Genomic DNA, 26,882 nt, shown 5'->3' on the forward strand with positions numbered 1-26,882 from the left:
TTTTCTAAGGACATCACGGGGCAAAAGGGACTGCTGACAGCTACTGGGAACGCGCGCCTGCGAAGATGCCCAGCGCTGTGATTCCAGCACGCGCTACAGTGTCATACAGCCCACGCTGTTGGGTAGCGTTGCTTTCCAGTACTAGTGTAAAAGAAAACAAGACAGAAGTCTCCTTCACTCTGCCCGTACTTCTTTTAGCTGCCATGTCCTAATCTGTACGGTTAAATGCAGGGATCTGGAGTCCCACGGCGCGAGTGAAAGTTTCTTCCAGCGTGGCGGGGACCCAGCGGGTCCATTCTGCGCAGACCTGAGCAGAAACCTCCCCACAACGTAAAGATTTACGTGGCGGAGCGCCAAAATCTCCAAGAACTGCGGTGACCCCAGGAAGGAGCAAGGAGAAGCCGGGCGCCCCCACGCCCCGAGGCGGCCCCTGGCAGCCCCCAGGCGGGGCGGCGGGGGGGGGGGGGGGAGCACCGAGAGCCAGGCGCGGCCCCTTTAAGGCGCCGCCCCCACGTGACCGCGGCAGCACGTGACGCCGCCCAACATGGCTGCGCCCTGCGGCTCCGGGGCGCTGCCCCGCCTGCTGCCCCTCTTCCTGGCCCTGGCCCTGCTGCTGGCGGCGGGGACGGACCCGGACCCGGATCCGGATCCGGATTCGAATCCGGATTCGGATGCGGCTCCCGGCGGGGCCTGCGGCTGCGGGGCCGGCCGCGGCGGCGGGCGGGAGGCGGCGGCGCGGCGCTACGCGGCGGCAGCGGGCGGCGGCGGCAGCGGCAGGAGCGGGCCGGTGAGCGGCGGGGGAGCGGGGAGCGGGGCCGGGGGGGGCCGGGGGCAGCCGGAGAGCCGGCCGCAGCTCGCCTGCACCGCGCTCACGGCGGCACCCGGCTGCGGTCAGCTGGAAGCGAGGGGAATCGGCCCCGGCCCCGGCGCCGGCCCCGGCCTCGGCAGCAGCCGGGTGCAGCGGTCCCGCCGCCTCCTCGGAGCCGCGAGGCCGATGTTAGCGGGGCCGCCCCGCGTCGCTGCGGGCCCTGCTGCCGGAGCGGGCCTCTGAGCACACGGAGCTGCGCGCGCGAGCCAAGTGCTGCTGCTGCTGAGCTGCAGGTGCTCGTCAGGAAGCCTCGGGGCATTCCCCGCAGAATCCGCCCGGCCGGCTGCCAGGGTTCCTGCCTGGCAATGTCAGGATGTTTCAGGGTTTGGGAATGAGCGCTAGGCTGCACGGCGAGAGTCAATGGTTCGTGCGGTTTCAGACAGCGCTTCCCGAGGGAGTTTTCAGGATTGCTTTGAGGACTGCTTCCAGGAGTTGTTTTAGCTACAGCGGATTGGAAAGAGGTTCTTCTTTTTGAGGGTCTTTTTTAGCCTTCTTTTTTTTTTTTTTGTCAGAACTGAAATGACACTTGTGGAGTAGCGTTAGGACCATGCTACACTGGGAACTTTCCTTGTGGAGTAGTTCTGTTACGAGACCTGCATTTCTGACATACCAAACGTCAGGATCTCGCACCAAGTGCTGCCGTCCCTCAGAACGAGCAGTGCTCGCGTTGCTTTCCATCACTGCCTCACCTGCTTGAATCCCTTGTAAGAGCAGCGTGTGGCACAGACGGGCACGCGCCCTGCCAGCGTGTGCTGGGGCATTGTGTGCGCTGGGTTTTTCTCCTCAGGGGTGCCTCTGTCAGTGCTGACAGGATTTCCTGGCACTCGTCCACACACAGGCCTCTGATCCGCTGCCAGCAGAGGGAGGTGGCTGAGTTCAGCGTGGGTTTGGGACTGAGGGTACTTTGGGAATACTGACGATGAAGCAGAGGGAGTTTTCTTCCCTACTGCATTCGTTGGCTGGTGAGGAGTCAGGTGGCTTCTCAGTGAGGTAGCTCTTGGGTGGTGTTAGCCCCTGAAACGTCACCTGCCGTCTGGGAAGGTTTTAAGGAGCCTGAGCTGTCGTTTGTCCTTCCAGCACAGGCTCCTGAGCGGGGATCGTGGCAGCTCTTGGTTTTTTGAGAGAACAGCTGTTGGGTGAGGAATGGGTTGCTCAGTCTGCGCTCTTCAGCGGGGTCTCAGGAAGCGCATAGTGAGATATGACAAGACCTACGGGGCCTTTGTCTTCCCAGGAAGAACCCCCTAAGGCAGAGGGGAAACATGTTTTGGTTCCCTGGAAGTTGGCTGGAGCCTTAAAGGGAATACATCTTACTGACGCAGTTAAAGTGTGAGGTCATTTTAAGTTTAAGAAAGTTTTTGCTCTCGATTTAAGTTGCGCTTTGTGTTATTTTCTGGGTGGGTGGGGGTCACGATGTCAATGTTGTTACCTTGCTGTGCTGTTTTCATCCATTGGTTAATTGCTGCTGCAAGCCAAGAGCACCCTCAGAGATGAGGGAGCGGGGCAGTAAGACCGATAAGAGACTCGTCAGTCTTCAATTTTCGTAACCTGTTTGGTGTTGACTGCTTCCTCTGCAGATGGTGGCTATTCCGGGAGGAGAGTTCACGATGGGCACCGATGAGCCGGAGATCCGGCAGGATGGAGAGTGGCCTGCCAGGAGAGTGCGTGTTAACGGCTTCTACATGGACCAGCACGAGGTCAGCAACGAGGAGTTCGAGAGGTTCGTGAATGCTACCGGGTACCTCACGGAGGTAAGGCGGAGGGGTTTAGTCTTCTGTCATCTTTGTTGATGATGGCAAAATCCACACTAAAACTTACCCTTTTTGTAGGCCCTCACAGTGTGGTATTTGATTGGAATTTGCATGCTAGAATGGTTTGGACGTAAGTAGTGGAGAGACCAAATTGTCTTGCCTTGTTGCCCAGGGGTCTGGAAGGGCATTAGGATAGATACTTACTGTCACTTTTAGCAAGTGTCTTGGTCTGTGAACTAAAAATCTTCCCTGCAGTGTGACTGAGGCGGCGTGGGTGAAGTTAACAGGAGGCTGAAGATGTCCACGCGGATTTATTTATATCCTTGACCTTTGGGTCCTAGGACATCTTTGTATCAGTACAACAATGCCGTTAGGTTTTTTCCCTTGATTTAGAAGAGCAGGAGCGAAGGGATTTGAAAAATTTTGTGATAGTTGAGGGTTCTGTAGTCTAGTTCAGAGCAGCTACTTGATAATAAGCTGAGCAATAGAAAGCCCTGCTGCCTAAAGAAGATGCAAGTATAATAACAGTGTTCTGCGTGTTTCTGGGAACAATGGACTAAGAAAGAATGTGCTAAGACTCTGTGAAGAAAGAAGCCACCTGTGCCTGAGGCTCTGATCTTTCCTGACAGTTAACTGTTCCTATGCAGCTTTCAGAAAGCCCTGACGAGCCTTTTAGGCAAATAGAGGCATTGGAAACGATCAGGTCTCAAAGGAGACACTTTGTGAATTCGCTTGATAAACTGCTTCTCATTTGGAAGACAGGATCGTTCTGGATGGATGAAGGGCTTCTTTTATCTATGGCAAGTTCTGTATTTTAAGTTCTTAGCTTAATTGTGGAAAAGGCTGCTTAACGATTTTGAGTTTGAACAGGACGGACTTGTTGCACGCAGCTCCTGGAAGGAGCACGTGTGCGGAGGTATTTGAATGGAGCGCAGCCTCAGCTGGAAGTGCTTCATCTCGGCTGGTGTCGCTGCGTGCTCCTCTTGCCCTTTCTCCTTTCACCCCGTCACATGCTGTGTTTGAGAAAAATAAACTGAGTTAGGAAAAATCAGCACTGATTTTGCAGCTTTTCTTTTTGTAATGCACAGAAGCTGTTTTTTTGTGCATTTAAATAATGTCCACGTTACCTGCACACTGAGAGTAGACGGCTAACCTACTTCTTGGTTTTCTTTAATAGAAGTCTAGACCAAGCTACAATGGCAAATGAAATGTGGAAGTAAACAGCTGAAGAAAAAAAATCCTCAGATGTGCAGATATCTTGTTGAACCAGAAGTATTTTCTTTTTTAAATTTTGTTAAGGGTGTGGGGAGCAAAGCTCTTGATGGTGGCTCTCTGTCAGACTGAAAGCTTAGGTCCTTCAGGTGATAAACCTGTTTGGCTCTTTTACGTTGGGCAAGAGCAAAAAGACTTATTTTTTTTTCTCTTAAATTTATAAAAATCAAATGTGTAAAGATTAGTCAGATGCTAAAACTTCTTGCAATTTGATGAATGGGATCCTTCTTTTCAAAATGTGCTTGCTTCTTGAACAGTCTTGCAGGTATTTGCAGAAGCTCTGTGAGCTGTCATCTGTCCAGTGGCTGTTAAGAACGATGACATCCTGAGATAAATGCCCTCTCTGCGATTCCAAATCACCTTCTTTAAAAGCAAACTCAAAATTACTGTTAGGATTTCCTTATTCTTGGTAGAATAAAGCTGTGAATGCGACTGGCATTTTAAGGATGTTCCTTTGATAATGCGATCAATTTTTTGTTCTTTCTCTAGGCAGAGAAATTTGGCGATTCCTTTGTGTTTGAGGGAATGCTGAGTGAAGAAGTGAAGTCTGAAATCCATCAGGCAGTGAGTAACGTGGCAGGGTAAAACTTGCTTGGAAGTCACTGGGTAGACGTGTTAGCGATAATGGCCGTAATATCTAAATTGCATGATCTTTTCCAAAGCCATTGACAAAAATGCAGAGGAGCGTTTGGCCTAAAGTACTCGATTTCCTCAGGTATGGGGGATCAGCAGCCTGGTCTCTGGTCTTCCTCTTATCTCTAGATATGCAAAGAGAGAGGTGGGACAGTTTGAGAATAAATTATTTCTTTGTTAGGTTTTACTTATGCACACTGTTTGATCCAAGGTACGAGTTGAAGAGTTTGGGGGGTGTTAGTATTATTCAGACAAACAACTGGGAATGCCTGGGTTTTGGTAGTTCGTCATTTTCACCAAAATGACAGAATTTTCCTTGCAAGTGCATGGTGCAGTAACTTTGAGTAATGAATGTTCATCGTTCTCTATAAATGATGTTCTTTTTGTGGAGGGGGGGAAACTTTAGAGTTTAATTTTACGTTAGGTAAGAGGGACAGTCTGATACGATTTCTTGAAACCTCCATGTGAGTATGTGCAGTAGATGACTGGCAAAAATGTGGGGTTTGGTTTCCTACTGCAAGGAAAGAAAGGTTACGAGAACAGTTTGTATCTTCTAATTCAAAATAAGCATTTGCGTGTTGTGAGGTCTAAGAAGACTAAAATGGACTTGCCAAATACTGGCATAACTGATGTTGAAGGAAGTATAAATGTAGCTGGGATCATCCCATCTTCACCACAGAAAATCCAGCTGTCAGTATTAGAGGCATTCTTTTTTCTGCCTTAGTTCTGTGAGGCAGAAATCTCTGAAGTAGGCTATTTCTTATCTGAACGGAGTTCTAGCATAAGTTCAGTCTTGGCTACTTGTATAAACAAATACAGTGCTGGGAGCCGCTTTCCTGGGTGTGTCAGCCAACACTTCAAAATTTGGCTGTAATGCTCACAGAAGAAGCATTATGCCAGAAGGCTGGAATGGAGCCCAGATTGGTCTCTTTGGCTGCTTTTATTTACAAACCTTTTCTGTATTTGTTAAATGTGAACTTAGAGTGACTGTCCTTTTGCTCTGTTTTTCCATATTTCTTATTAGGTCATTTTGGGAGGTACTGGCATAAAGAGCGTCTTTGGGATAGACCTGGAGAAAGACCGCACTGATGGTTTGGTTAGGTGCTCTGAGAACACTGCCTGCCTTCTAGTTTGGCGCTTTGTGCTGTCCCTGGGGTCAAACTTACGTTCTGTAACGTTGTAATATTGTGAGAAGGCGAAGAAGTAAGTCCGGCACCTCTGTTACAAGGAGAAGGGGTCGGAGGGCAGGTAGCTGTGGAGCTGGAGGCAGACCTCTGATGTCTGAACACCCGGCTTAGCACTTTGTATGGGCTCCTGCCTGTCACAGCTGTGTCGTCTTGTTCTAGGATGTGTTTTCTGTGAGAGATTATAATTTGAGAGTACTGTGCGGACCTTAGCTCTGAGGTGCACTGTTAGAATGTGATGCAGTCGGCTTCTCAAACACCCAAATTCTGTGGAGGCAGAATTGGTAGCTTTCTATAGGTTGTGCTTTCAAGAAACAAGTTGCGACAGACAACTTGCAAGAAACTTCTTACTGATAAAATGCGGAAGCTTTCCAACTATAGTTGGGAGGTTTTTAAGGGTTCCGTGAAAGCAAATCCTTCCTGGGGTCTGCAAGTTAAAAAAAAAAAAAAAAAAAAAACCAGCCAAACGCCAAACTGGTAATTTCTAGCTTGTTAGATTACCTGAAATGTTTAAATCTTACTAGCCCCTGCTGGAGGAAAAATGGTGGAAGAAATCTAACACTATTCAAATATTTACAAAAAAAAAGTGAACATATTTTAAAACTTGGCTGCTGCAGCGTAGCTGTTAAAATGTAATTAGTGAAAGTATAAATAGCGTGAAGTTGGTCTGCATCAACAGATCGTGATGATCAGTAACAGAGAAGAGTAAGGCTCGTTTGTCAGTGTGTACCTTAGTCAACTGATACGTTAGCTTGTGGCATGTACCTTCCTGAATCGTAGCTATCTCCAGGAGAAATAAGATACAAATATTTGTGTGTTACTGGTACTGAAACATACCCGCACCGAGCTGATGGGGGAAATGACTGTGCTGTTTGTGCTCATAACCTAGATGTGGTTGGAGGCTTTTCTCCAGTGGAAGCACAGGGGGGGCTAAGTGCAGATGGACACGGGAAGAGCAATAGGAATGCGTTTTGCAAATCTTATTTCATACACAGCGAAGAACTGAGAAAAGATGGAAGTGAAGATACTGACCCAACTGGTGTACAGCAGCTCCTATAAAGAGTGAGGCACGTGTGGTGGTGGGGGGGTGTCCGGGAGTTTTGTTCTCTCTGGCAGCTTTGGCTTCTCCAACTCTTAAGCTGGACAAATTTGTCGCAGGCCCTGAAAGGAAGCAGACAGCTAAACTAGAACAGAGGTGGGGCTGGTGAAAGCTAGTGCAGGAGCAAACAGCTTAGCACATAGAATAATTGTTGGAGCTCTGGGTGTGTGTTTCCCGGAGGTGAGGTGGTCTCCCAGATATCTGCTGCTGCCGGAATGTAGGTGGGACCTAATCCTCCTCTGGAAGGAAGCAGTAAAAAGGGGTGTAGCAGCCAAAAACGGAATTGTTCTAGATTTCTGGAGACTTGAGTTTTCATTTTGGCCTCTGCGTTTGCTGTGTTAACGTGGCAGAGAATGGGAATTTAGCGCTGTAGCGGATGAAGGGGATGCTGGTGGAACTGGCGAGGACTTCTTCAAACTAAAAAAAAAAAAAAAAAAAAAACTTCCTAGGGGTTTGGGGTGTTGTGGTTTAGCCCGGCTGGCAGCCAAACACCACACAGCCGTTCGCTCACCCTTCCCCCTCCCTCTCTGGGATGGGGGAGAGAAACGGGAAAGTGAAGCCTGTGAGTTGAGATAAGGACAGTTTATTAAGACAGGGAAAATAATAACAATAATAATAATAATAATAATAATAGTAATAATGTGTACAAAGTGATGCACAATGCAATTGCTCACCACCCGTTGACCGATGCCCAGCCTATCCCCGAGCAGCCGGCCCCCCCACCCCGGCTAGCCACCCCTATATATTGTTCAGCATGATGTCAGATGGTATGGAATACCCCTTTGGCCAGTTTGGGTCAGCTGTCCTGGGTCTGTCCCCTCCCAGCTCCTGCTGCACCCCCAGCCTGCTCGCTAGCAGGACAGAGCGAGAAGCTGAAAAGTCCTTGGCTTGGTGTAAGCACTGCTCTACAACAATTAAAACATCAGCATGTTATCAGCGCTCTTCTCATCCTAATCCAAAACATAGCACCCTGCCAGCTACTAGGAGGAAAATTAACTCTGTCCTACCTGAAACCAGGACATGGGGGAAGGTTCTTCAGAACTGAAGCTTCTTGTGTGGGCCTACTAGTTTTGATAGCTTAACATTAAAATCTGTTCTTAGACTTGGAGGTTAAAAGCAGCTGTTAATTACTTGTGGCCTTTCTAGGATGCTTGGCTCTCATGTCATAGATATAACAGGCTAGAATTGCTGATGCGTTGGCAGTCAGAGGGTTTTTTTCCTTTCCTTCTTTTTGGGAGGGGGTTGGGAAGATGGGTGGAAAACACCCTCAGCACTTAGAGGTTTTGCTGTTCTTATTTTGTGATGAGACTCTTTGCCTGACCGCTTATTTCCCTGACTGAGTCGAGGAGGAAGCAGAGAGGGGAAATGCATGGCCGATGCTATTATTCCACTTGTATGCCATTTTAACATATCCTAGAGCAGAAAGCATGCAGGCTGTGTCTGTGAAATGAGGAGGCACTGAGGTGTACTTGCCAATGAGGGGTTTGAGAGCTCTTACAAATAACTGCAAGAGTTTTTGCTTGCTGTGCGGCCACCATGAGAAAGGCAAACAGAACAGCACTTACCGAGGCTGGTGTTTAGCATAAGTCAAATTTGCTCACTGGAGAGTTGTGGGAACATTTTTATCTTTGGCTTGTGGAAGACAGCAAAATTAATTTTTGCTTCTAGGCCAGACAGACTTTGCAATGAAGAGACCGGGAGCATGCAAACTTGCAGCCATAATTTATTTTTGGGAGGTATTCAATTTTAATCCCGGAATGCAGTGAAGTCAGTTGACTGGCAGACTTGAGCAAGCGCTATTAAACTGGAGTTCGGGTCAGTCCAGAGCTACTGGGTGCTGGGTTCATCCTCGTTTGTACGGAAACCTCTTCAGTAGTCCTGAGCTGTACAAATGTACTTACTTAGAGCAATTCCTCTAGCTTGTAGCTCAAAGGTCCTGAGTCCCATTCTGAAAATGGTGAAAGCATTGTGCATTTCACGTCGGTCGTCTCACTAATTTGAAATGCTCCTGTTTGCAGGATAGGGGTCTTAGCATTTGCAACAGTTGCTGTGAAAAATGTACCTTCTGTCAGCATGTAACAACTAGCTGATCTGTGGCTTGGGGGAGAGCAGGTGGGTTATTGGGTAGGTTATTGGTACTTCCTGGTACTGTTAAAATGTCAGCATATATTCTGCATAAGCAGAAGCTGACGAACACTTTGATTGGTACCTTAAGAGCAAATTTTGCCTCTACCAGGCTTGGCTCTTGCTCTTTCAGAGGCCTTTCAGAGGAAACAAAATAAAGGAGGAGGAGGTGGGTGAGCCTGTTTCTTGCGGACCCCAGTGCTTCAGAAAATCTCCACGTGGAGCTGTGAAAGTAGGGCTGTTGAAATGTTGATCTCTGTTTTCTTATGCCATTCACTTCTGGGACTAAGAGATGTGCAACAGGCAGCTCTCACTGGAAATTGCCGCTAATATTGGTCTGTATTTATTGGTGTAAACTACCCCTGTAAAGTGGGGCATTGCCTGTGCCTCAGGCTGCAGGTGTGTCCGTGCATGCCTCGTTCTTAAAACTCATATTCATTTGGTTATTGGAAAAAATGACTAGCTTGAGTGCAGATTTAGACGTTGGCTGAAAAATAAACTTCCAAAGATGGAACTGACCAGGAATATCAGTTCCTTAAAAGAAGCTTCTCTGGATTCCAAAACTTGCACTTAATGAATCTTGCTGGATTTTAGTATCAAATAGTTCTGGCTATTTTTCTTGGAGGACTCACACAGCTGTGAAGTATAACCCTGTTTGAAGGAGATTCAATGACCTTTCCTCATGTGAAGGAAAATGTCTCTTCATAAAAGTAAAGGGCTCACTTTGAATTAAATATGAAATCCTTTCTCCAACCCAAACTCTATTTATTCTAATTCTATAAAGCTGCCACATTTCATTTTTGCAGTACTACAATCTCAAACTACTCACAAGTATTGGGACTTAAGGCAAGCAATATCTATAATATTAATAGTGATGTTAAACCAAAATATTATCTAATATTGAACAAAAACCCTTACTGCTTTCATTTCTGAGCTAATGAGGGGGGCCAGAAGTCAGAAAATAAGAGCGAAAACAGATTCTTCTGTAATTCTTCTGTAATTAGAGCTTTTGGGAGCAGGAACTTTTAACTGATGTGCTAAGTAGTACGAGACCTGTAGCACTTACAGGAGGTGGTGAGATCCAGCGTTAGTTACCGGGGGGTTACCTCAGCTCTCTGCTTCGCTGCTGTTTCGGCGTTCTTAATTACTGGTTTGGTGGAGAACTTGGCAGTCACGTTGCAGTTCAGTTTACGTACATAATTACGGAACGTTTGCTCTGTTGCAGAGTATTTTCGAGCACAAATACGAATTACAGCTGCGTGTGCGGATTGCAGTCCCCTCTGCAGCTGCCGTGGCGACCCTGATAACCAGCTCCAAGGGACCCCTTCTTCGCGCCGAGCCCCGGAGCCTGCTCGCGCTCCCACTATTTACATTGCGCCGTCTCCCTGCCTCGGTTCCAGCTGTTCCAGCTTAAACACAGGCCAGTTGCCATGGGGATGAGGAGCGCCACAGAAGTAGGTCACGCTCGTGCCCTTTGCAGCGCGCTGGTGGCAGGGAAGAGCAGCGCTGCGGGCGGAGGTGCGCAGGCGGCCTGCCGCTGCTGCACGGCTTCTCCTTGCGCCTGGGAAAGGGCTGTGGCACCGAGGGGAGCTGCTGCACGGCTCCGGCTCGCTCAGAGCCCTCCCTCCTCGAGTGGCGTGTTCTCAATTCGACCACAAAGCTGAGTGGGCAGGGGGCTGTGCTTCGTGCCCCCCGCTGATTCCCCGCTGACCGTGGGCTTGAAGAAGTAGGTGAGAGCAAGCAGCCAGCATGCCGCGGGGTCCGCGTCAGCCCCAGGAGTGGGGCTGTGTTAACTCAGCGCCCCGAATATCTGCTGCTTGCTGGGTCCGGGATCACTGAATCCTCGTCCCCGTGCTGGACTGAGCTGCTGTGCCCGCAGGCAGCTCTGCCGGCAGCTGTCAGTGCATGGCACAGCGCTCCTGGGCCGCCAGGGAAGGAGGCGCCACAATGCAGGAGGTGGCAGGAAGAGCTCTGCTCTGCTCTGCTCTCAGCCATGGAAGGCACTTTTGGGAGACATGAGGAAGATACGCTAATACTATACAGAAGAATAAACGTAAAGTTGCTTATGACCAGGACCCAGCCTAATACTATATCTGTGGTTTCTGAAGGGAAAATGCCAGTGGCTCATCTGCTGTGCAATATTTATTTTGATTTCTTAAACTCCTTGCCCTGCTGAAAATGTTAGATGTTCTATTTTTCCCTTCAGTAGTTCATGAATCAGCTGTTCAAGGTTTAGAATATGGCTTAGAGGAGGAAAAGTTGACAGAGATGTCTGTATCTGCCTTACGTGGATAAGATAAAACCTCATCCAAAAACGATATTCTTTACTAAAGAACTACTTTTATCTGACAGCAATGAGGGTGTCCATTGGGTGTATTTCCCAGAGATAATGCTTCAGAACTTACCTGCCTCCAGCCTATGCACACATTGCTTTTGCAGCCAAGAGGATGTTTTGCAAATTAAAGACGTACAGTGATTAACACAGCCAGACTTAACTGCTCTCTGTTAATTCACCTTCTGAAACTGATGTGTGTCTTTTTATCAAGCCACCCTTTAATACATGATTATTAAAGTGTTTTACAGACTTTTCTTCAATCAGAAAGTCACATTCAGTTGATTCCTGAATTGCTGACGTTGTCGCTGTGCAGTAACCGTTGGTTGTTCAGGTACACATCTTGGCCTGGTGTGTGCTGCTTAGGACTGTGAATGCAGGCCTTATCACGTGAAACTAATATTGTAATGCTGCAGCATATCAGAAAGGTTTGGTGCTGCATATCTGGACAAGAGCATGGATTTCTCATGATCGTTTGGGCCTGGCTTCGTGTTGAAAGCTGCAGCGTCACTATTTCAAGTGAGTGACTGAGTGTGAGCAGTGGAATTAGACCCCGAATTAGCTGCTCAGTTGAGGTTTTTTTTCTGTATTTATTTTTATTTTTTTTTAATTTTAAGGGCATTTCCCTACTGCTTTTGCAGTGCCAGTAGCACGGTATAATGCTGATGATGGAACTGACTTTCCTGATGTTTCCCTATCCTTTTTTTTTTTTTCTGTGTGTATTTAGGAAGGATTTTTCTTCAAGATAATTGCAAAGTAGTCTAAAAGTCTTAAAACCAGCAGTTAATGGAGCAATTAAAGTTAGGATATCCCAGCCTACCTTGATAAGAAAATTGAATACTTAAAACTTCTCGAATTTTATGCAAGCTGCTGGTGGGAGTAAAGGCTTCAGCTGTGCAAATTGCTTCATTTGAGCGGAAAACTCGTAGGTTGGAGTTAACTGTTGAGGTACCTTCACGGTGTGTAATCCTAGAGGCTCTCGCTTCTTCAGTGCTACGGGTCTGTGACAAGCAGAACAGGGAGTTCTTCACATTTAGTCCTGAAGCAGAGAGCTGGATAATCCCAAGTTTTCGGCTGGATCAGACCAAACCAAGCAGTGAGCTGCTCTGCCTCTGAAGCGTGGTTTGCTCCTGGAACTGCCTTTCCGTCTGTGTTGAGGCAGTTGTGTAACGTTTGCAGAGCTGCTCTGTTTAACCAATTCTCTCACAAGTGATAGGCTATGCAGTAAAGAGCTAGAAAAGGATCTCTGCTCCATTTTTTTTCTAATTTAGCATCTCTTCAGGATCTATTCAGCAGCATATGCTGCTGTTTGCACAAAGTGGCTCTGCTGCCAGTCTCCAGAACCCGTGTTTAGGAGTGAGGCGTGAGAACGCTCAGCGCTAGGGAAGTAACTAAGCTCATTAATGGCAAGGGAGGGCTTTGCTGTACTACATGTGATGTTGTAATATCTGTGTCTAATTAGCTTTCCTGCTAATTAGATTTAGAGCAATTAAAAGCTTTAAAGACTTCTGAGAAGTTTTTGAAAGGACTGTACATCTCAGGTATGTGACTTCCTCTTTGGGAAGGAGCATCCTGGCACGCACTCAGCGCTGTTGGTGGCTGACTTAAATTAGTTCCCAATTAATTATTGCGGTCTGTATGTAGTCTGTCACTGCTGTCGGTGTCCTAGTACTACGTGTGTAACTTCTCTAAAGATCTGGGTGTTCTGCAAAGACTGGCAGCCATTTGGCGTTCAGTTCATCGGAGCCAGAAACAGAAGATCTGCACGCGTAGTGCTCTCAAGCGGAGAGACTATATTTTCCTCGGTTTAAAATAAACCATTTTGATTGAAAGCATCTGCTTTTTCTTTTGCATAATGAAAATGTTTTCCATAATTAGTCTTCTAAAGTGTAAGTCTTTGCAGTGTCTTGCAGAGATTTTTCCCCTAAACTAGAAGTGTAATTTGAAAAAAACAAAACAAAAAAAAAAAACAACAAAACACCCCAAAACACAAAACTTGTGTTTAGTAACTATCAGGATAAAATTTTACTGCTGATATTTCATATTCAACATGAACATCTACCAAATAGTGCTGTGGCTCTCTTATTTTCCTTTAAGAGATGTCAGATTCTGGCTTCAGATTTCTGTTGTGTCTTGAGTGTAGATTAAACCTCAGAATATACAGGGAATTGGTTAAATCAGCCTAGTTCTAAGCCTATTAACTGCAGCATCTGTTTAGCAGCATATTTTTTTTCTGTTGAAACATTGAAGTGAGAGATCTGAGGTTTGGACGAGACTTTTCCTTAACTAATGTATGTCAGAGATGACTCCTGGTTCTCTAACACAAATAATTATGTTCAATTCTCTTCACTGTTGAAGAACGAAGCCTCCTCCTAGAAGTCAAGAGTTAAATGTGCTGTGCAATGACCTTCTCAGCTTGGAAGTAAGCACAGTAGAAGAAATTCTTAACAAATACTTCCTTGGCTTTGCAAAACCAAATTTGAGACTTTTGATTAGTGAAGCCCTCTATTTGCGTTGCTACACAATAATCTGTTTGCAAGGAGATCTTCAGCAAACAACTTTTTTTTTTTTTTACAAAGAAAAAAAAAGTTTCACTTCTGTGTCACCTCTGTCTCCACCTTCTGGAAGCTGATAGCCAAGAATTCAGACTCAGCTTACTGAGTTAAAATAGCTGGAAAGCAAATGTGTCGCAAGACATGTGTTTTGACCCTAGTTAAAGGATGTCATCAGGATTGTTTTAGTTATTCCAAAACACTGACTACAGGGAGCAAATAATTGAGATGAAAAACCCTCTCAAGGCCAAAGCTGTCTTCTATAATCTCTGCAGTATGTGCCGGACCAAAAGCAGCCAGGATGTTAAGTGGTTTAAATGCACGGTGCACGTAATGTTGTGAAAGGCCCAAGTACAACTGCAGTGCTCTAGATGAACTCTTTCATCCACCACCACCTGAGATGTACTTGACGTAGGCTTTCAGATGTGAAGAATTACACTTGAATTTCTGAGAGGACAGTGTGGTCCACCACAGGTAGTGGGCTGAAGACCTTGCCTTCCAATGGAACAAGCCTTGGCTTGTGTCAGACCTGCAGGTGAGAAAATCTGGAAAGGAGAGGCAGCCAGAGGGCTGTACTTCAGGACAGTATGCTCAGCATTTGGTCTCCCTCTCCCTTGTTTTTGGGTGGTGTTTTCTTTGTGTTTTGCCATACCTTCGGCTATTTCCTGGCCAGTGTCTCTGTAACATGGATCAAGTGATCAGCCTGGTTCATCAGGGATGATTTGGGATATAACGGGTCAGTTAGCTACGGGCAGAGCCTCAAGCTGTGAGTTAAAGCTTTGTGGCCAGCTGCCATGTCGTGTCGGTTTCAGAATAACCTGTAGCTGGGTATTCACATGGTCTTCCCTGGCCATTCTTGTCCCTTTTCAGGTTGCAGCTGCTCCCTGGTGGCTGCCTGTGAAGGGGGCCAACTGGAAGCACCCCGAGGGGCCTGACTCCAATATCTTCAGCAGGTAAGTTGTAAATGGCTGTTCAATTATAACATAAATGTATAAATAATGCTTGTTGTAAATAAACCTGTACACATGCACCAAGAACCAAGATGCAACAAAGGGTTTTGATTAGTTACCTGCTTGCTGCTGCTCCTGTGGCATAATTTTCAGTTCCTCCAGTGCGTTGTGTGCAGCGTTCAGTGGCTGTAGGGCTAATGTCCCAGCAGTATTTCAAGCATATCTGTAATTACTTTCCACCCCAGCGTAAAAGAGACCATACTGAAACGTGCTTCAGTGTGTGTGTTCCACTGCTGGTACATAAATATGAGTAGAAGAGTTGATCTTGTAAGGGTTAGTAAGTTTGGAACATTCAGTGCAAATCTGGTTGTGGAGGTGAAGAGCAACTGCTAGCTGCGTGCACACTTGAGCAGTGTGTGTAGTGTCTTCCATCTGGGATTCAGAGGCCTGTCTTTCTGGCAGCAGATGACTAAAGAGTTCTGCGTTTTTAATGTATTCTGACTTTGTGGGCTGATTATCATGGAAAATCAGTTGTTACTTTATCTGGAAGCTAAATGCTTTGGGAAAAATGTGCTCTGAGCAGCCTACAGTGAGTGCTGTGCCTTGCTAGTGTTAACTCAGAGACCTGCTGATCGGTATCTTTATACAATCGCTTCTGGTTAAGAAGTAGAATGAATTCTATGCCTAGAAAATGAAAAGGCTCCAATTTTTCTCAGGTAGTTTAGGTAGACGCTGCAGAAGTAGCTCTGGGCTGCACATGTTAAGAGCCATTGCTGCAGTTGTGTACGTTACTGTGTGCTTGGATGTGACTGTCCTCGTTTGGGACCTCGTATATATATTGCACGTCTTTCACTAGGCAGGTGACAATGAAGTTGACGCTAACTGCTTCCCTAGTTAAAGTTTCTAACCTGCTGCTGGAAATAGCCAGCCTCCCTAGCCTAGATCTAGTAGATACTGGCATGTTTCGGAGTCCCTTAAGGACAGGGTCGTGTTAGTCTAACATCATCTGCTGCCTGCACAGCTTGGTAACAAGTCCGTTGTCATTTCTCCAAGGGCAATGAAAGACTTATCTGAGGCAAAAATAGAGATAGTATCAGGAGGCATTGTTAGGGGAGGTTGAGAAATTTAGGTCACAGTCAGCACATGAGATCTGGAAACCTGCCATGCAAATCTGGTGTTGTACAAACTTGGCCTGGTACAGCTGCTAGCGAGCTCGTCGTGTGGAAGCACTACAACGGCCGAGCAGGCCTAGACTGGCTCGTTAAATGAGGCAGAAAAAACAAGTTAATAGAAAGCCCTCTGAGGCTGTCTTCTGGGTCAGTACCCTCAGCTCTTGAAGTGACTTGGTGTGTTGGGGGCTTGGATGGGGAGGGTCCTTGTGACAAGGAGGACGAGGCGTTTGTTTAGGCTTTGTGGAAAGGGAAGCCAGGGTTCGAATGCAGTCCTAGGACCAAACCAAAGGAAAGAACAAAAAGGAAAAGAACAAAGGAAAGAAACAAAAGGAGCCTTTGTGTAAGCTGTGGGCTGCCTAAAACACCAAAAGAAAAAAGCTTTGTTTAACTTGTGCAGTTTGCTGTTTCGTGGGTTGGGAGCTGCAAAAGATGGTGTTGGTAGGAGTAAGGACGCTCATCTCACCTATCGTACCTTGTCCAGTCCTGACTGGAGTAGCGAGGCTGTGAGCTCCCTCACGGTGCTTTGTGGCCAGCTCTTCAGAATTTCATCGAGTGCCTGTGGTGTGTGGCTGTGAGGCTGCCCGGTTCTGCTGACGATCTTGTCCCGTTTGTTTTGTTCCCCAGAATGGATCATCCGGTTCTTCACGTTTCCTGGAATGATGCTGTGGCGTTTTGCACATGGGCAGGGAAGCGATTACCAACCGAGGCTGAATGGGAATACAGCTGTCGAGGGGGCCTTGAGAATAGGTAAATGCCACTGATCTCTGATAGTATGTAAAACTGATATTTACTAGATTGGGAAAAGCCTTGAGGTTTTTTTATTGCCCTGCATGTCTCTTGTACAGGATGTGTTTCTGTGGAAAATATAACACAGGCTTATTGTGAACACATTCCTTTAGGTAAATTGGTTTCCATGAATACCTGAGGGGTATTTTGTCGTCCAAGGTCTGTAACAGAGAAAGAATGCAAAGATCCTGAGCAGAGGAGATGTGACAATGCCAGGACATAGGACTGCTGGCATCGCACGCAAGAGATGGAAGATAAAAAAGGGGCTTAGTGCCAAGGCTGAAAGAGTTGCCAAAGAGCTGGAGAAGTAAATAAGTGTGTTGCTTCACAGCAGCTTTAGGGGCAGTGGATAGCCCTGTTAGGTGTCTGTGGGCTTAGAGAGAAGAGGAAGACAAGGTGAACAAGTTTGTGTATTCTCCTTCCTGTGTCCTGGACTGCACGCTGCACAGGGCAGCGCTAGCAAGTGCTGCCTTCCCTTCCTCCGTGTACACGTTGTCCTTGCAGAACCTCGTTAACTTTTAATTCTGGTAGATGCTGGTACACACTGAACTGGAATACAAACAGTTTCCCCAGAGTAAGGGTGGCTAAGGTGTTTTATTTTTATTGAAGAAAAAAAAATAAGTTTGACAACTGTTTTTCTGTCTTTTAACAGGCTTTTCCCCTGGGGCAACAAGCTTCAGCCAAAAGGCCAACACTACGCTAATATCTGGCAGGGAGTGTTCCCAAGCAACAACACTGCAGAAGATGGGTACAAAGGAACTGCACCAGTAAGTGTGTCTCAGCGTGAATTATCATACAGAAACAAACTTCTTCCTAAAATTGAGGCCTGTGTTCAACACAGTGAACAGCAGACGTTTTCCATTACTGTACTCTTTCACCTTTAGATTTTCAAGTTCCAATATATTTCACTGCAGGCTTGAGTATTACCAAGGGACGCTTTTTAAAAGTTTAATTGAGAAGTAAAGATTACCTTCATTTTAACTTCTAGTTCCTCTCAAACTGACCTCTTTTCCCTATCTCCAGTAACTTTTGAGTAAGATGCTGAAATAGTTTCTGCCTCCACATTTGGCATAGCAAATTTCTTAGCTCTCATTTTTGGTTAGGTGTTCCCAAGCCTACAAAATTGTACAATAGTTTAAAAGAAATGAAACTTCCCTTTTTGGAAAGGCTGAGTCTGTCCGATATGGCAAACAATGGAGTGGAATTTTAAAGACAAGCTTGTGCATAAATTATGTGGCAGTCAAAATAAGTCTAGAGAGTTTAATCAGTGGAGAAATCTGTACGTGTGAGCTGACAGCTGCTCTTGCTTTTCTTAGGTGGGAAAGGGAATTGGAATCTGGAAGTTAGAGGCATGAGCACACAGTTTATAATACAAATGCTTTGTGCAGGTCTGTGATCAAACAGTGCCCCTCTTTAGAGGATCAAAACCAATGAGAAGACGCCACGTGCCATCACAGAAACACGGTGCTGAGAACACAGAGGATGATACCAGTGCATTCTTTCATTCAGTTTTATTTAAATGGAGTATGTAAAAGTATTATAGTTCTGCACTACTAGCTTGTTTGTCTTTGAGATACGAAGGCAGGTGTTCTTGGCAGAGATGAACGTGCCTTCAGCAGACAGGTCTTCAGGTTTAAAAACCTTATTTAACGTGGCGTGGTTTAAGGAACTTGCATTTGTGCTACATATCTTCTGCAGGTCACCTCATTTCCTCCCAATGGATATGGCTTGTACAACATCGTAGGAAACGCCTGGGAATGGACATCTGACTGGTGGGCTGTTCATCATTCAGCAGAGGAAGCTCATAACCCCGTGAGTATTTTATTGGCATCACGTGAGGTTTAGAACTCCCTCTTAGTACTCTGGTCTGGTTGCTGTTTAGAGTCATACTGTGCTTTGCTCCTCTCTGTGTGGGATGGGCTGTGTTCTGGTGAATCAGCAAGTATCACACCACAAGTCATCAGCACTGCACTAGTAGTGTAGCCGTGCCATTTCATTTATTTTCTTGGACAAACCTCCACAATTGGTTAGCAGTTGAATCCTTCCAAGCTGACCAATAATTTGCCAATACAGTGGAATTACGTTTTAAAAAAATAAATAAAATGCGAGAGGGTTGTTTTGTTGCTACAAGCTGCGCTATTTATTTTGTTCTCCAGGTGGAGAACAAACCATTCTGAATTATTTTAATGCCTTCTACTAGCTCATTTAAAACTCGGCATGTAATAAAGCTGACGCTTATGGGTAGAAGTAGCTTACTGGGCTTTGATGGGGTTAATCTTTTGTTTTCTTTGTGGCAGCCAGAGAAAGAGGCCCAGCAGGGTAAGCTTTGTTTGTGGGGTTTCTCATGCGCTATCTCTCAGTAGATTCAAACTCTAATGTTACATCCCCTTCTCTCTCACTTATCTAGGATGACTAAATCCGAGAAGTGAACTGCTCCATTCTCACAGAGCTTGTTTTGTTCAGACACAGTTATCTGTAATGAGAAAACGAGTTAAACCTCTCTGGGCAGGAGCTATCTGTTGCTGCAGGATTTGAGTATCCCCATGCTGTGGTCTCGTGTGATACGCTGGCTTTGTCTGGTATGCTGGACGTGATCACAGCCCTGTCTGAGAAGTCAGCAGATGGAAGCAGCTTGAGGAGCCTGTTAAACTTTTTCTGCTGGTCAGTACGTAGCAGAGGCTGACATCCTGCTCTTCCAGGAGGATGTTGCCAGCATGAGAAAATGGGCCCATCTTGGGGTCTAAATTGCCCTAGATCTGTACAAGCACTTTCATCACCCTGGTGGAGAAACTGGAGACCTGATGTGTACCGATCACGTTTTTTATTCCTAGTATTGAAGCAAGTTTGGCAGTAGATAATTCCAGAACAAATTGAAAGTTATGTTATGTTTAATCCCATACGGTGCATGATGAACATTATGCAGGGGCTGTGGCCAATTTCAAGTTATTGTATCCCAATATGATCCTTCAGGTCTTTCTGGTGGCTTAAGCTATGCATCAGATGATTATATTTACACATCTCTTCCCAAATAACTGAAATGTTGGGAATGTAGGTTTTTTTGTTGTTTTTGCTCGATTTAAAAGAAATAGGATGGGCCATTCTTTACTTCTTGTTGGCAGGCAGTCATAGTAGTTCAACAATAGTTTAAAAAAAAAAAGGCAGCAACACTCCTTTCCTTTGGAACCTTGGCTGTGTGGGATTGCCAGGTGCTATTTCTCAGTGTGTACAAATAAGTCAGATGATGCCATTTGAAAATTTCATGATCATTCAAATTTTCTGCCCATTTCTGTAATAATTCAGTAATAATGAAAAGCTGTATTGGATGAATTCTCTTGAATGTATAAATACACACCCGTCTCTTTCAAACACCAGCTCTTGCCTTGCATACGTTCTGTGTTGAATTAAGGTGCTGGTGACAAACAAGAGTTATTTCACTTCAGAATTTTGCTGTGTTATGCAAACTCACAGTCTCTTACGTTTAGGTTTTTAAATTCAGCACAAACATTTCCCAAATGCTTCAGAAAGGATTTAACAAGGAGGTGTCAATAAGGATGCTGTTAGTTTTTTTTCAATTGGGAAGCCAAGTGTCAGGATGTAAGGTCTGAGGCCAGGCCCTCCAAAGTGAATTCCAAAGAGTTCTTCTGATTAAATGGATAAAGAAACTGAATCTCATAATGTGAAAAGCTGTCCCAAAATAGCCAGGCTGCAGTATCTTCTGAGACATTAAAAATGATTAGCACCATATCTATCAGAGCCAATCTCTTAAGTCTCTCCAGAGTACAAGTCAATGTAACCTATATATAGGATACGTTCCTTCTGCCTAAAAGACTAGGAGTTCTTCTAGAGGGTCAGTTTGGTGAAAGGTTTTTTTATTTTTTTTAACACATTTAGTGCAACATCTAGATGCATCACATCTAGAACTGGAGAGATTTTGGCTATATTGTGGGTTGGTAACAAGGAATGTAACAAGGAATTTTACGCATGCTTTTTTCCTGTAATTCATTGGCTTGCATTCACAAATAATTACCAAGAGCAAAAAATAAACTGAGACATCTGAAAGTGTTCTGTAAGTTGTTTGCTGTCTTCTCAAAGTATTAGATTTATATTGTTCTATAACAGTGGTTTAAAAAAACAACAACAAAACTTCTTTGCCAGGTATAGGACCATATAGGACCTTTACTGTGTGCTCCAGCAGTTGTAGCTGTGTAGCTGGACAATGAACCTTCTTCTCACCCTAAATTAGCACGCCCCTCTTCGTTCAGAGGAGCTGTTTCGGAGCTAACAGCAAAGATCACTGCTCTGTGTTTGCATTGCAGTTTTTAATGGGAAATCCTGCTCAACAGCTCCATTGTTTTCTGGTTTGTCTTGTTCTCATGTGGCTTTTTTTAGGTCAGTTTTCTGATGCCTGGCTGTACCCTGGCTTCCCTTAAAATGAGATTAACAGGTTGTTTGAGTTGATTGTGCTTGTTCTTCGTGGCTTATCGTACAGCGGGGCTCAGTGCATCTGCAGGCAAGGTTTGGAAGTCAGTTCCCAGAGACCTTGGAAAAGGAGCGAGCCTGCCCTGCGGGGGAGCACCCAGGCGCGGAAATCAGAGGACACAGTACGTGGGTGTGTTTTTCCTCGCGTGTTTGTAGGATATTCAATGCAGTAGGCCAAACTTTTTTTTTTTCCTACCAGTTCTCATAAAAGCTTTTGCACTAAATGTGAGACTGCTGAAGGTCCAGAATGGGAAGGCTCTTAGAGCAGTCCCATTCAGTGGGTGCAGCTGAGAGCTTCTGTAGCACCAGCATCAGCTTTCAGGGCTTTCTGGGAGTCCCCGTGGATCTTACTCAGCGTTATGAATGCTTGTCCTGGGTTGGTGTGTTTGGAACTTCCGTGCTGGTAACGCAGGAGCAGGAAGGGGGACTGCTGTATGCCTCCACAGGGGTAGGACTGCGGTGACCAGGGGTAACCAAACTGGACAGCTGGCGTCCTGAGGGCGCTGCTTTTCTCTGTGCAATCCCCTCCCAGAGGACCTCTTTCCTAGAGGGGAACTAGTCCTGCATTCAGGAGGTGTTAGAGGTGAAAATTTCCTTCAGTGAGTGTAGTTTTATATTGGTCAAGGCCTTTTTCTTGAGGCATGTACAGAATAAAAATACATGTAAATGTTGAGAGGCTTCTTAGTGGCTGTACTACCTTTTAGGCTTTGCTTGCCACTTACCTGATAAAACACCGTTTATTTTCTTGATCTTGTTTGTCATGTTATAGGACGCTTTGGCTCCTTCCTAAAAGTAGTTTCTCAATGCCCAGGGACTGTAGGCAGCATGTAAGAAGGCTTGGTATCAATACTGGAAACCAAGTATCGCAGCAGTCTGATGTGAAGGACGATTGCAGTAGTAACTCTTTCACAGCTAAAAGGACTGCAGTGGGAGAATTGCTCACCTGTGTAATAAGTGTGTCAAATCACAGAATCATCTAGCTAGCAGAAGAGTGTTATCAAGAAAGCCCAGCTTTCTCCTTGAACTAGTGGGCCATTATTTGGAGTTGGAATTGAAAAAGAATTGTGAAATAACCTTGTTAAAGCAATTCTAGGGCCAATTTCATAGGCAGTTTAAATAAATCACGTACATTACCCTGCAGACGTACCTGCAATTACAAAATTGTTGCTCGTAAGTGCAGTGCTTTCTGCAGACCTTTTTAGCTGTCACAGCCCCACATAACAACAAATTTAGTACCCAGTGACTGGGAGATGTTACAGAATGCCTCGCAGCGCAGTCTCTGACTTGTGTTGTGAGTCTGCACTGGGGACTGGGAAGAGAATAAACACCAAGCATTGGATATTGCAGCCCCTCGTCTCTAACTGGCCACAGATCAGCATAGCTGTGCTTAGAAAAACGGAGCTGCTCTGTGCTCTTAGAGGCTCACGGGTCCGCACGGCGATGAACGCAGGGCCTTGGATGTGTTTGTGTAGCCCCCTGCGGAGGTGGCACGGAGCAGTGGAGCTGACAAGTCAGCTTTCACTGAGCGTGCAGGCTGGTGTGTGAAGGTATGTAATCTGTCTGAGGCTACAAAATCAGAACTGTTTTCAGAGATGATTACTCTCATGATTGCCACTGTGCTTTTTACAGCCTATTACCAGGTGCTTTACAGAAACAGGCAATGCGCTCGTGGCAGGTAGGTTGCAACTGGAATGTGAAATTTTGCAGTAGCAGAGAGGGAGAACATCTACTCACCTGTCTGCAAAGCCTTCACCATCTAATCATTTCAAGCTGCCTTGTTCAGGCACGGCTGAAGTTTGTTGTTCACTCTGAATATTCACGGGCACTCCTTGTCCCTCTCCCTGTTCCTACAGCTTTGTACCCTTACCCTGTAATTGGCGATTGGTCTCCGAGTGGCTGCTAACCGGTGTTGTCTCCCCCACAGAAAGGGCCCGCCTCAGGGACCGACAAAGTGAAGAAGGGCGGATCCTACATGTGCCACAAGGTAAGGCGAGAAGGCCTGCACCAGAATCCATCCGTTCAGCCATTGGCTTGTTAGCAGTTTCTGCTTTCCAGCCATTTCCACTTATTTTTGATGTTCTGAGACTAAACTGAACGTATCCAGGGCATCCAGTATGTGACAGCAGTTAGAGACAGGCCTCGCCAGCAAGCTGCAAGCGTTCTGCACAAAGCTATATAGGTGTTTGTTTTAGTGTGCTCACGAGATATTGCTAGTTTCCTTCTGGAAGGAGACAGATGTCTCTGTGGCAAGGAGGAAGTAAGCATAGATACTGTTGCCCAGGAAAGCTGAAGCTTATTCAGCTCTGACTTGCAGAGTTTTTGGTTGCATGGGAAACTGAAAGCAACTGGACCAAGATACTGCTTGTTCAGTAGATCCCAGTTCTAGATAAATGTTCCTTTGTATTATAGGGAGCTAAATATAGAGCTCAGTGTAAAAGGCAACTGACCTTTTATCATCTGAAATTCAAAAACTTCAGTACTTTCTATCATGTCACCAGGCTTGGCAGGACAGCCTGGAAAACAGCACAAATATTGTTTGATGCAAATTTTAACTCAAACTGAAGCTTACAAAGCGAGGTCTGAATGCACGCCTGGTGTCTGGGAGAACAGCTAAGGTAGCGTGGCGAGTACCAGTACTTCTCACGTGGTTCTGAGTGTGCTGTAGGGGCTGCTCCATCCACTCTTAGGCTGTTCCTCCCTAGAAAATACTTTTTGATCGTGGAGGACCCCTAACTTATTTCCAGAATTTCCTTTGGAAAATAATATACATCCTTCGCCATAAATAATAGATTTGGAGAAGGATGGCTGGGAGTTAAATGTTTCAGCTTCCATGATAGCAGACTTGAAATCCTTTCTGGAGAGCCTGGGTACCACCACATGGAACAGCCTTTCATGTGTTTCTGGTTTAACTTCTACTGGAAAATACGGGGTATGTTTTGCAAAGCTACTTTCATGAACATAAATCACGTTTCAAACTCCGTTCACACTGTACTGGAGAAAATGCTCTCTGTACATCTCCTTTCTCATTAAAGCTGTTCTGTTCTTATTTTTTTTCCCTTGCAAAGCCTGCTGCTGGCAAACAATCCTCATAATTAGATTAAATCTTCCTACAGTGAGGTCCCATTTTCTACACTGACTTCCTTCTTAGGTGAAATCAATGTCAGATGTTAATTAGCAGTTTTGATTAAATTAACACTCGAATAGACTCATCTTCAGTGCTGAATAATGCGACCCAGTTTAAAGGCTTGTGAAGATTCTAGTCTGTCCTAGAGTTTTTTGTAGGTGATGAAACTAGGCTGTATACCAAGGCAAAAAAAAGAACACCAAGTACTATTAGTGTAAGGGCTCTTCGTTAGCTGCCTAAAAATCTGTTTAGACTCATGGCTGTCCTACCCCTTGGAGCTGACAAAGTTTGTACCTTCTTACACATACATCTAGCACATACTTTTATTTTCAAAATAGTTCAGCTTCTGCATCCTAATAGCGTGCTGTTGAAGTTTAGGGGCAGACCTCTGCCGCGTGCGACAGCAGCAACACGCCCCCTTCTTGTTTAGGGCAGCTGCTGCTCTCCGGCTTTGTGTCGGTAGCAGGGCGAGCGAGGAACTGGTGTTGGAATGTCTCCTTAGATGGAGATACTCGTGGGGAGAAGCATCAGTGACCTGCTGCCTCTGCAGGGACAGCGCGGTTCTCAGTGACGGTCGCCTGGCCACGAGCTGTCACTGCCCTCGTGGCTGTGCAAGGACAATTGCTGGAGTAGCTACACCCGCATTCCTGAAGGGATTTTTATTTAAAGGGGTGGGGGAAACACGCACTACCCTCTGTTCTCCCCTAGCCCCCCAGAGTGGGGGGGGTGTCTGCTTTTTAACTCAACTGTTCCTGAAATGTGGTTCAGAGCCTGACCATATGCAGCTGAACCAGCCGGAAAGGAACAGCGGCATTTTTGTTGGAGGCCAGGAGCTTGCAGGTGGAGGAGAGGAACAGAAAGCCTCAGCCAGATATGGTGCAGTAACAGCAAAGCACTCGGCTGGCTGGCTGTAAGCTAACAGCGTTTCTCAAAGCGACTCGTACAGGCTTGGAGCTCTACGAGTGCAGTGGTCCTTATCGGAATTGTTTCAGGTGCCGTTTTTGATCTAACTGGTCCCTCGCAGAAGCACCAAGTTCTGCCAGCAGAATGAAAGCTCTGAGATTGTTCACCTACACACATCAGTGCGAGGACCGGTCCTGTCAGGCAGCGTCGTTCCCTTGGCACACACAGAGATGAGGTGGCAGTGGTTCCTCCCTTCGGTTTTGGAGGCAGCTGCGGCGTGATTGCAGCCCGTTCTGGGAGAGGGCTGTTCATAGCTTTTAGCAGGAATATCTGAAAAGCAATTGCGTCATTCTATCAGTGGCTTCATTTTAAGTGTTAATAATTTTTACAGCCACCAGACCGGATTACATCTCCATTACCAGTATCCGAAAAACACTAGCCAGAGGAATGGTGCGAAAAAGTTTGTCTCTGGTAACTCCTTTCTTCTTTCCTCATCTCATTCAGCCGAACTCTCTTTAACAGGTGCCAGTACGTGCTCATTTTCAGTTGTGCCATGGTACCTTGATGCAGAGTAGGGCACTGACGATGGTCATTTTAGCTTTTGTCCAGACCAGGATACGTTATTAGTCTAGTCCTGTGTTTTCAGACATTTTGCCATTCAAACTACCCTTTGTATGTGTTGCAGCTGGTCTCTTTATAGTAACATTTCCCTTACCTCTAGCACAGCGATTTTGATCCGTATCAGCTCGTTTGTCTTTCCAGCGGCGTTTGGAATGTCTTGCCGTGTCACTCTAACACTTTTACCTAAGGGAACACGAGCTGTGGCGGGCTCTAAAGTTACCGTTTCCCCTTTTTCTCTCCAGTCCTACTGCTACCGGTACCGTTGTGCAGCCCGCAGCCAGAACACGCCTGACAGCTCCGCTTCAAATCTGGGCTTCCGCTGCGCAGCAGACGCCTTGCCAGACCTGCAGTGACAAAGGGGCTCTCACACTGGGACTGAGCGGCTGCGCTGCACCCAAGGACGAAAAGACGCATGGAGTGTCACCTGCTGCTGAGGCAGAAGGGAGAAACTCTTCACGTTCCTGTGGGGCAGGGAATCCAGCACTAGCCACCATCGCTGGAAGCTTCCTGTATTTATCTTTGGGGAACCTGGCCTGGATTTCTGTCCTGACCGACCTTTTTATTGCTGTTGGTTTCAGTGGGAGTGTCCTGGAGCTACGCTGGCACAAAACTGACCAAAACCATGCTGATTGTATTTTAAAAGGTTAAGTTTAGTAGATCCTTTGGAAAAGATCTTTGAGAGAGTTTTATGTATGGTTTGAATTTCCACACTCAAATCCCATAAACAAGGACTTTTATAGATTTGAGAGCTTTAAAAGAAATTTGAAGCAGTTCCTGCCTCTGCGACCTTGCTGGAGGCACGGTCACCAGTTTGAGGAGAGGTGAAGACTGACGAAAGACAACTGTCCACAGGGGCAGTCAGCGCAGCTCTCACATTGCATCCTGGTTGCGCTGAAAATCAGATCCAGGAACGTGCTTTTTCTGGTGTGGTGTTTGCTCTTCTTTAGAAAGTGCCTTCTGCAAGTGAGGGGTGGTAATCCTCACGGTGATGATTAGAGATGTATATGGTTGAATAAAACATAAAGCATCTCTTCA

General features: G+C 46.0%; 1 protein-coding gene across 3 annotated transcripts; it reads left to right on the forward strand.

The window, feature by feature from the left end:
- Positions 1–508: 508 nt before the first annotated feature.
- On the forward strand, positions 509–26,882 carry SUMF1 (sulfatase modifying factor 1). 3 transcript variants are annotated; one of them, XM_035546903.2, is made up of 9 exons: positions 513–787; positions 2,443–2,616; positions 4,378–4,452; positions 14,683–14,765; positions 16,559–16,681; positions 17,373–17,487; positions 18,419–18,532; positions 23,124–23,183; positions 26,090–26,882. In XM_035546903.2, exons 1-9 carry the CDS (start codon positions 545–547, stop codon positions 26,198–26,200), a joined length of 1,098 nt encoding a protein of 365 aa, XP_035402796.1. In that variant the 5' UTR covers positions 513–544; the 3' UTR covers positions 26,201–26,882. The 3 variants fall into 3 exon arrangements, with proteins under 3 accessions (XP_035402798.1, XP_035402797.1, XP_035402796.1); XM_035546905.2 differs by lacking the exons at positions 23,124–23,183; positions 26,090–26,882 and adding an exon at positions 19,128–20,614 and having other exon boundaries at positions 509–787; XM_035546904.2 differs by lacking the exon at positions 4,378–4,452 and having other exon boundaries at positions 511–787.

Source organism: Cygnus atratus, chromosome 10 (genome assembly GCF_013377495.2).
Source record: "Cygnus atratus isolate AKBS03 ecotype Queensland, Australia chromosome 10, CAtr_DNAZoo_HiC_assembly, whole genome shotgun sequence".
In the NCBI taxonomy this organism is placed as follows: Eukaryota; Metazoa; Chordata; class Aves; order Anseriformes; family Anatidae; genus Cygnus; species Cygnus atratus.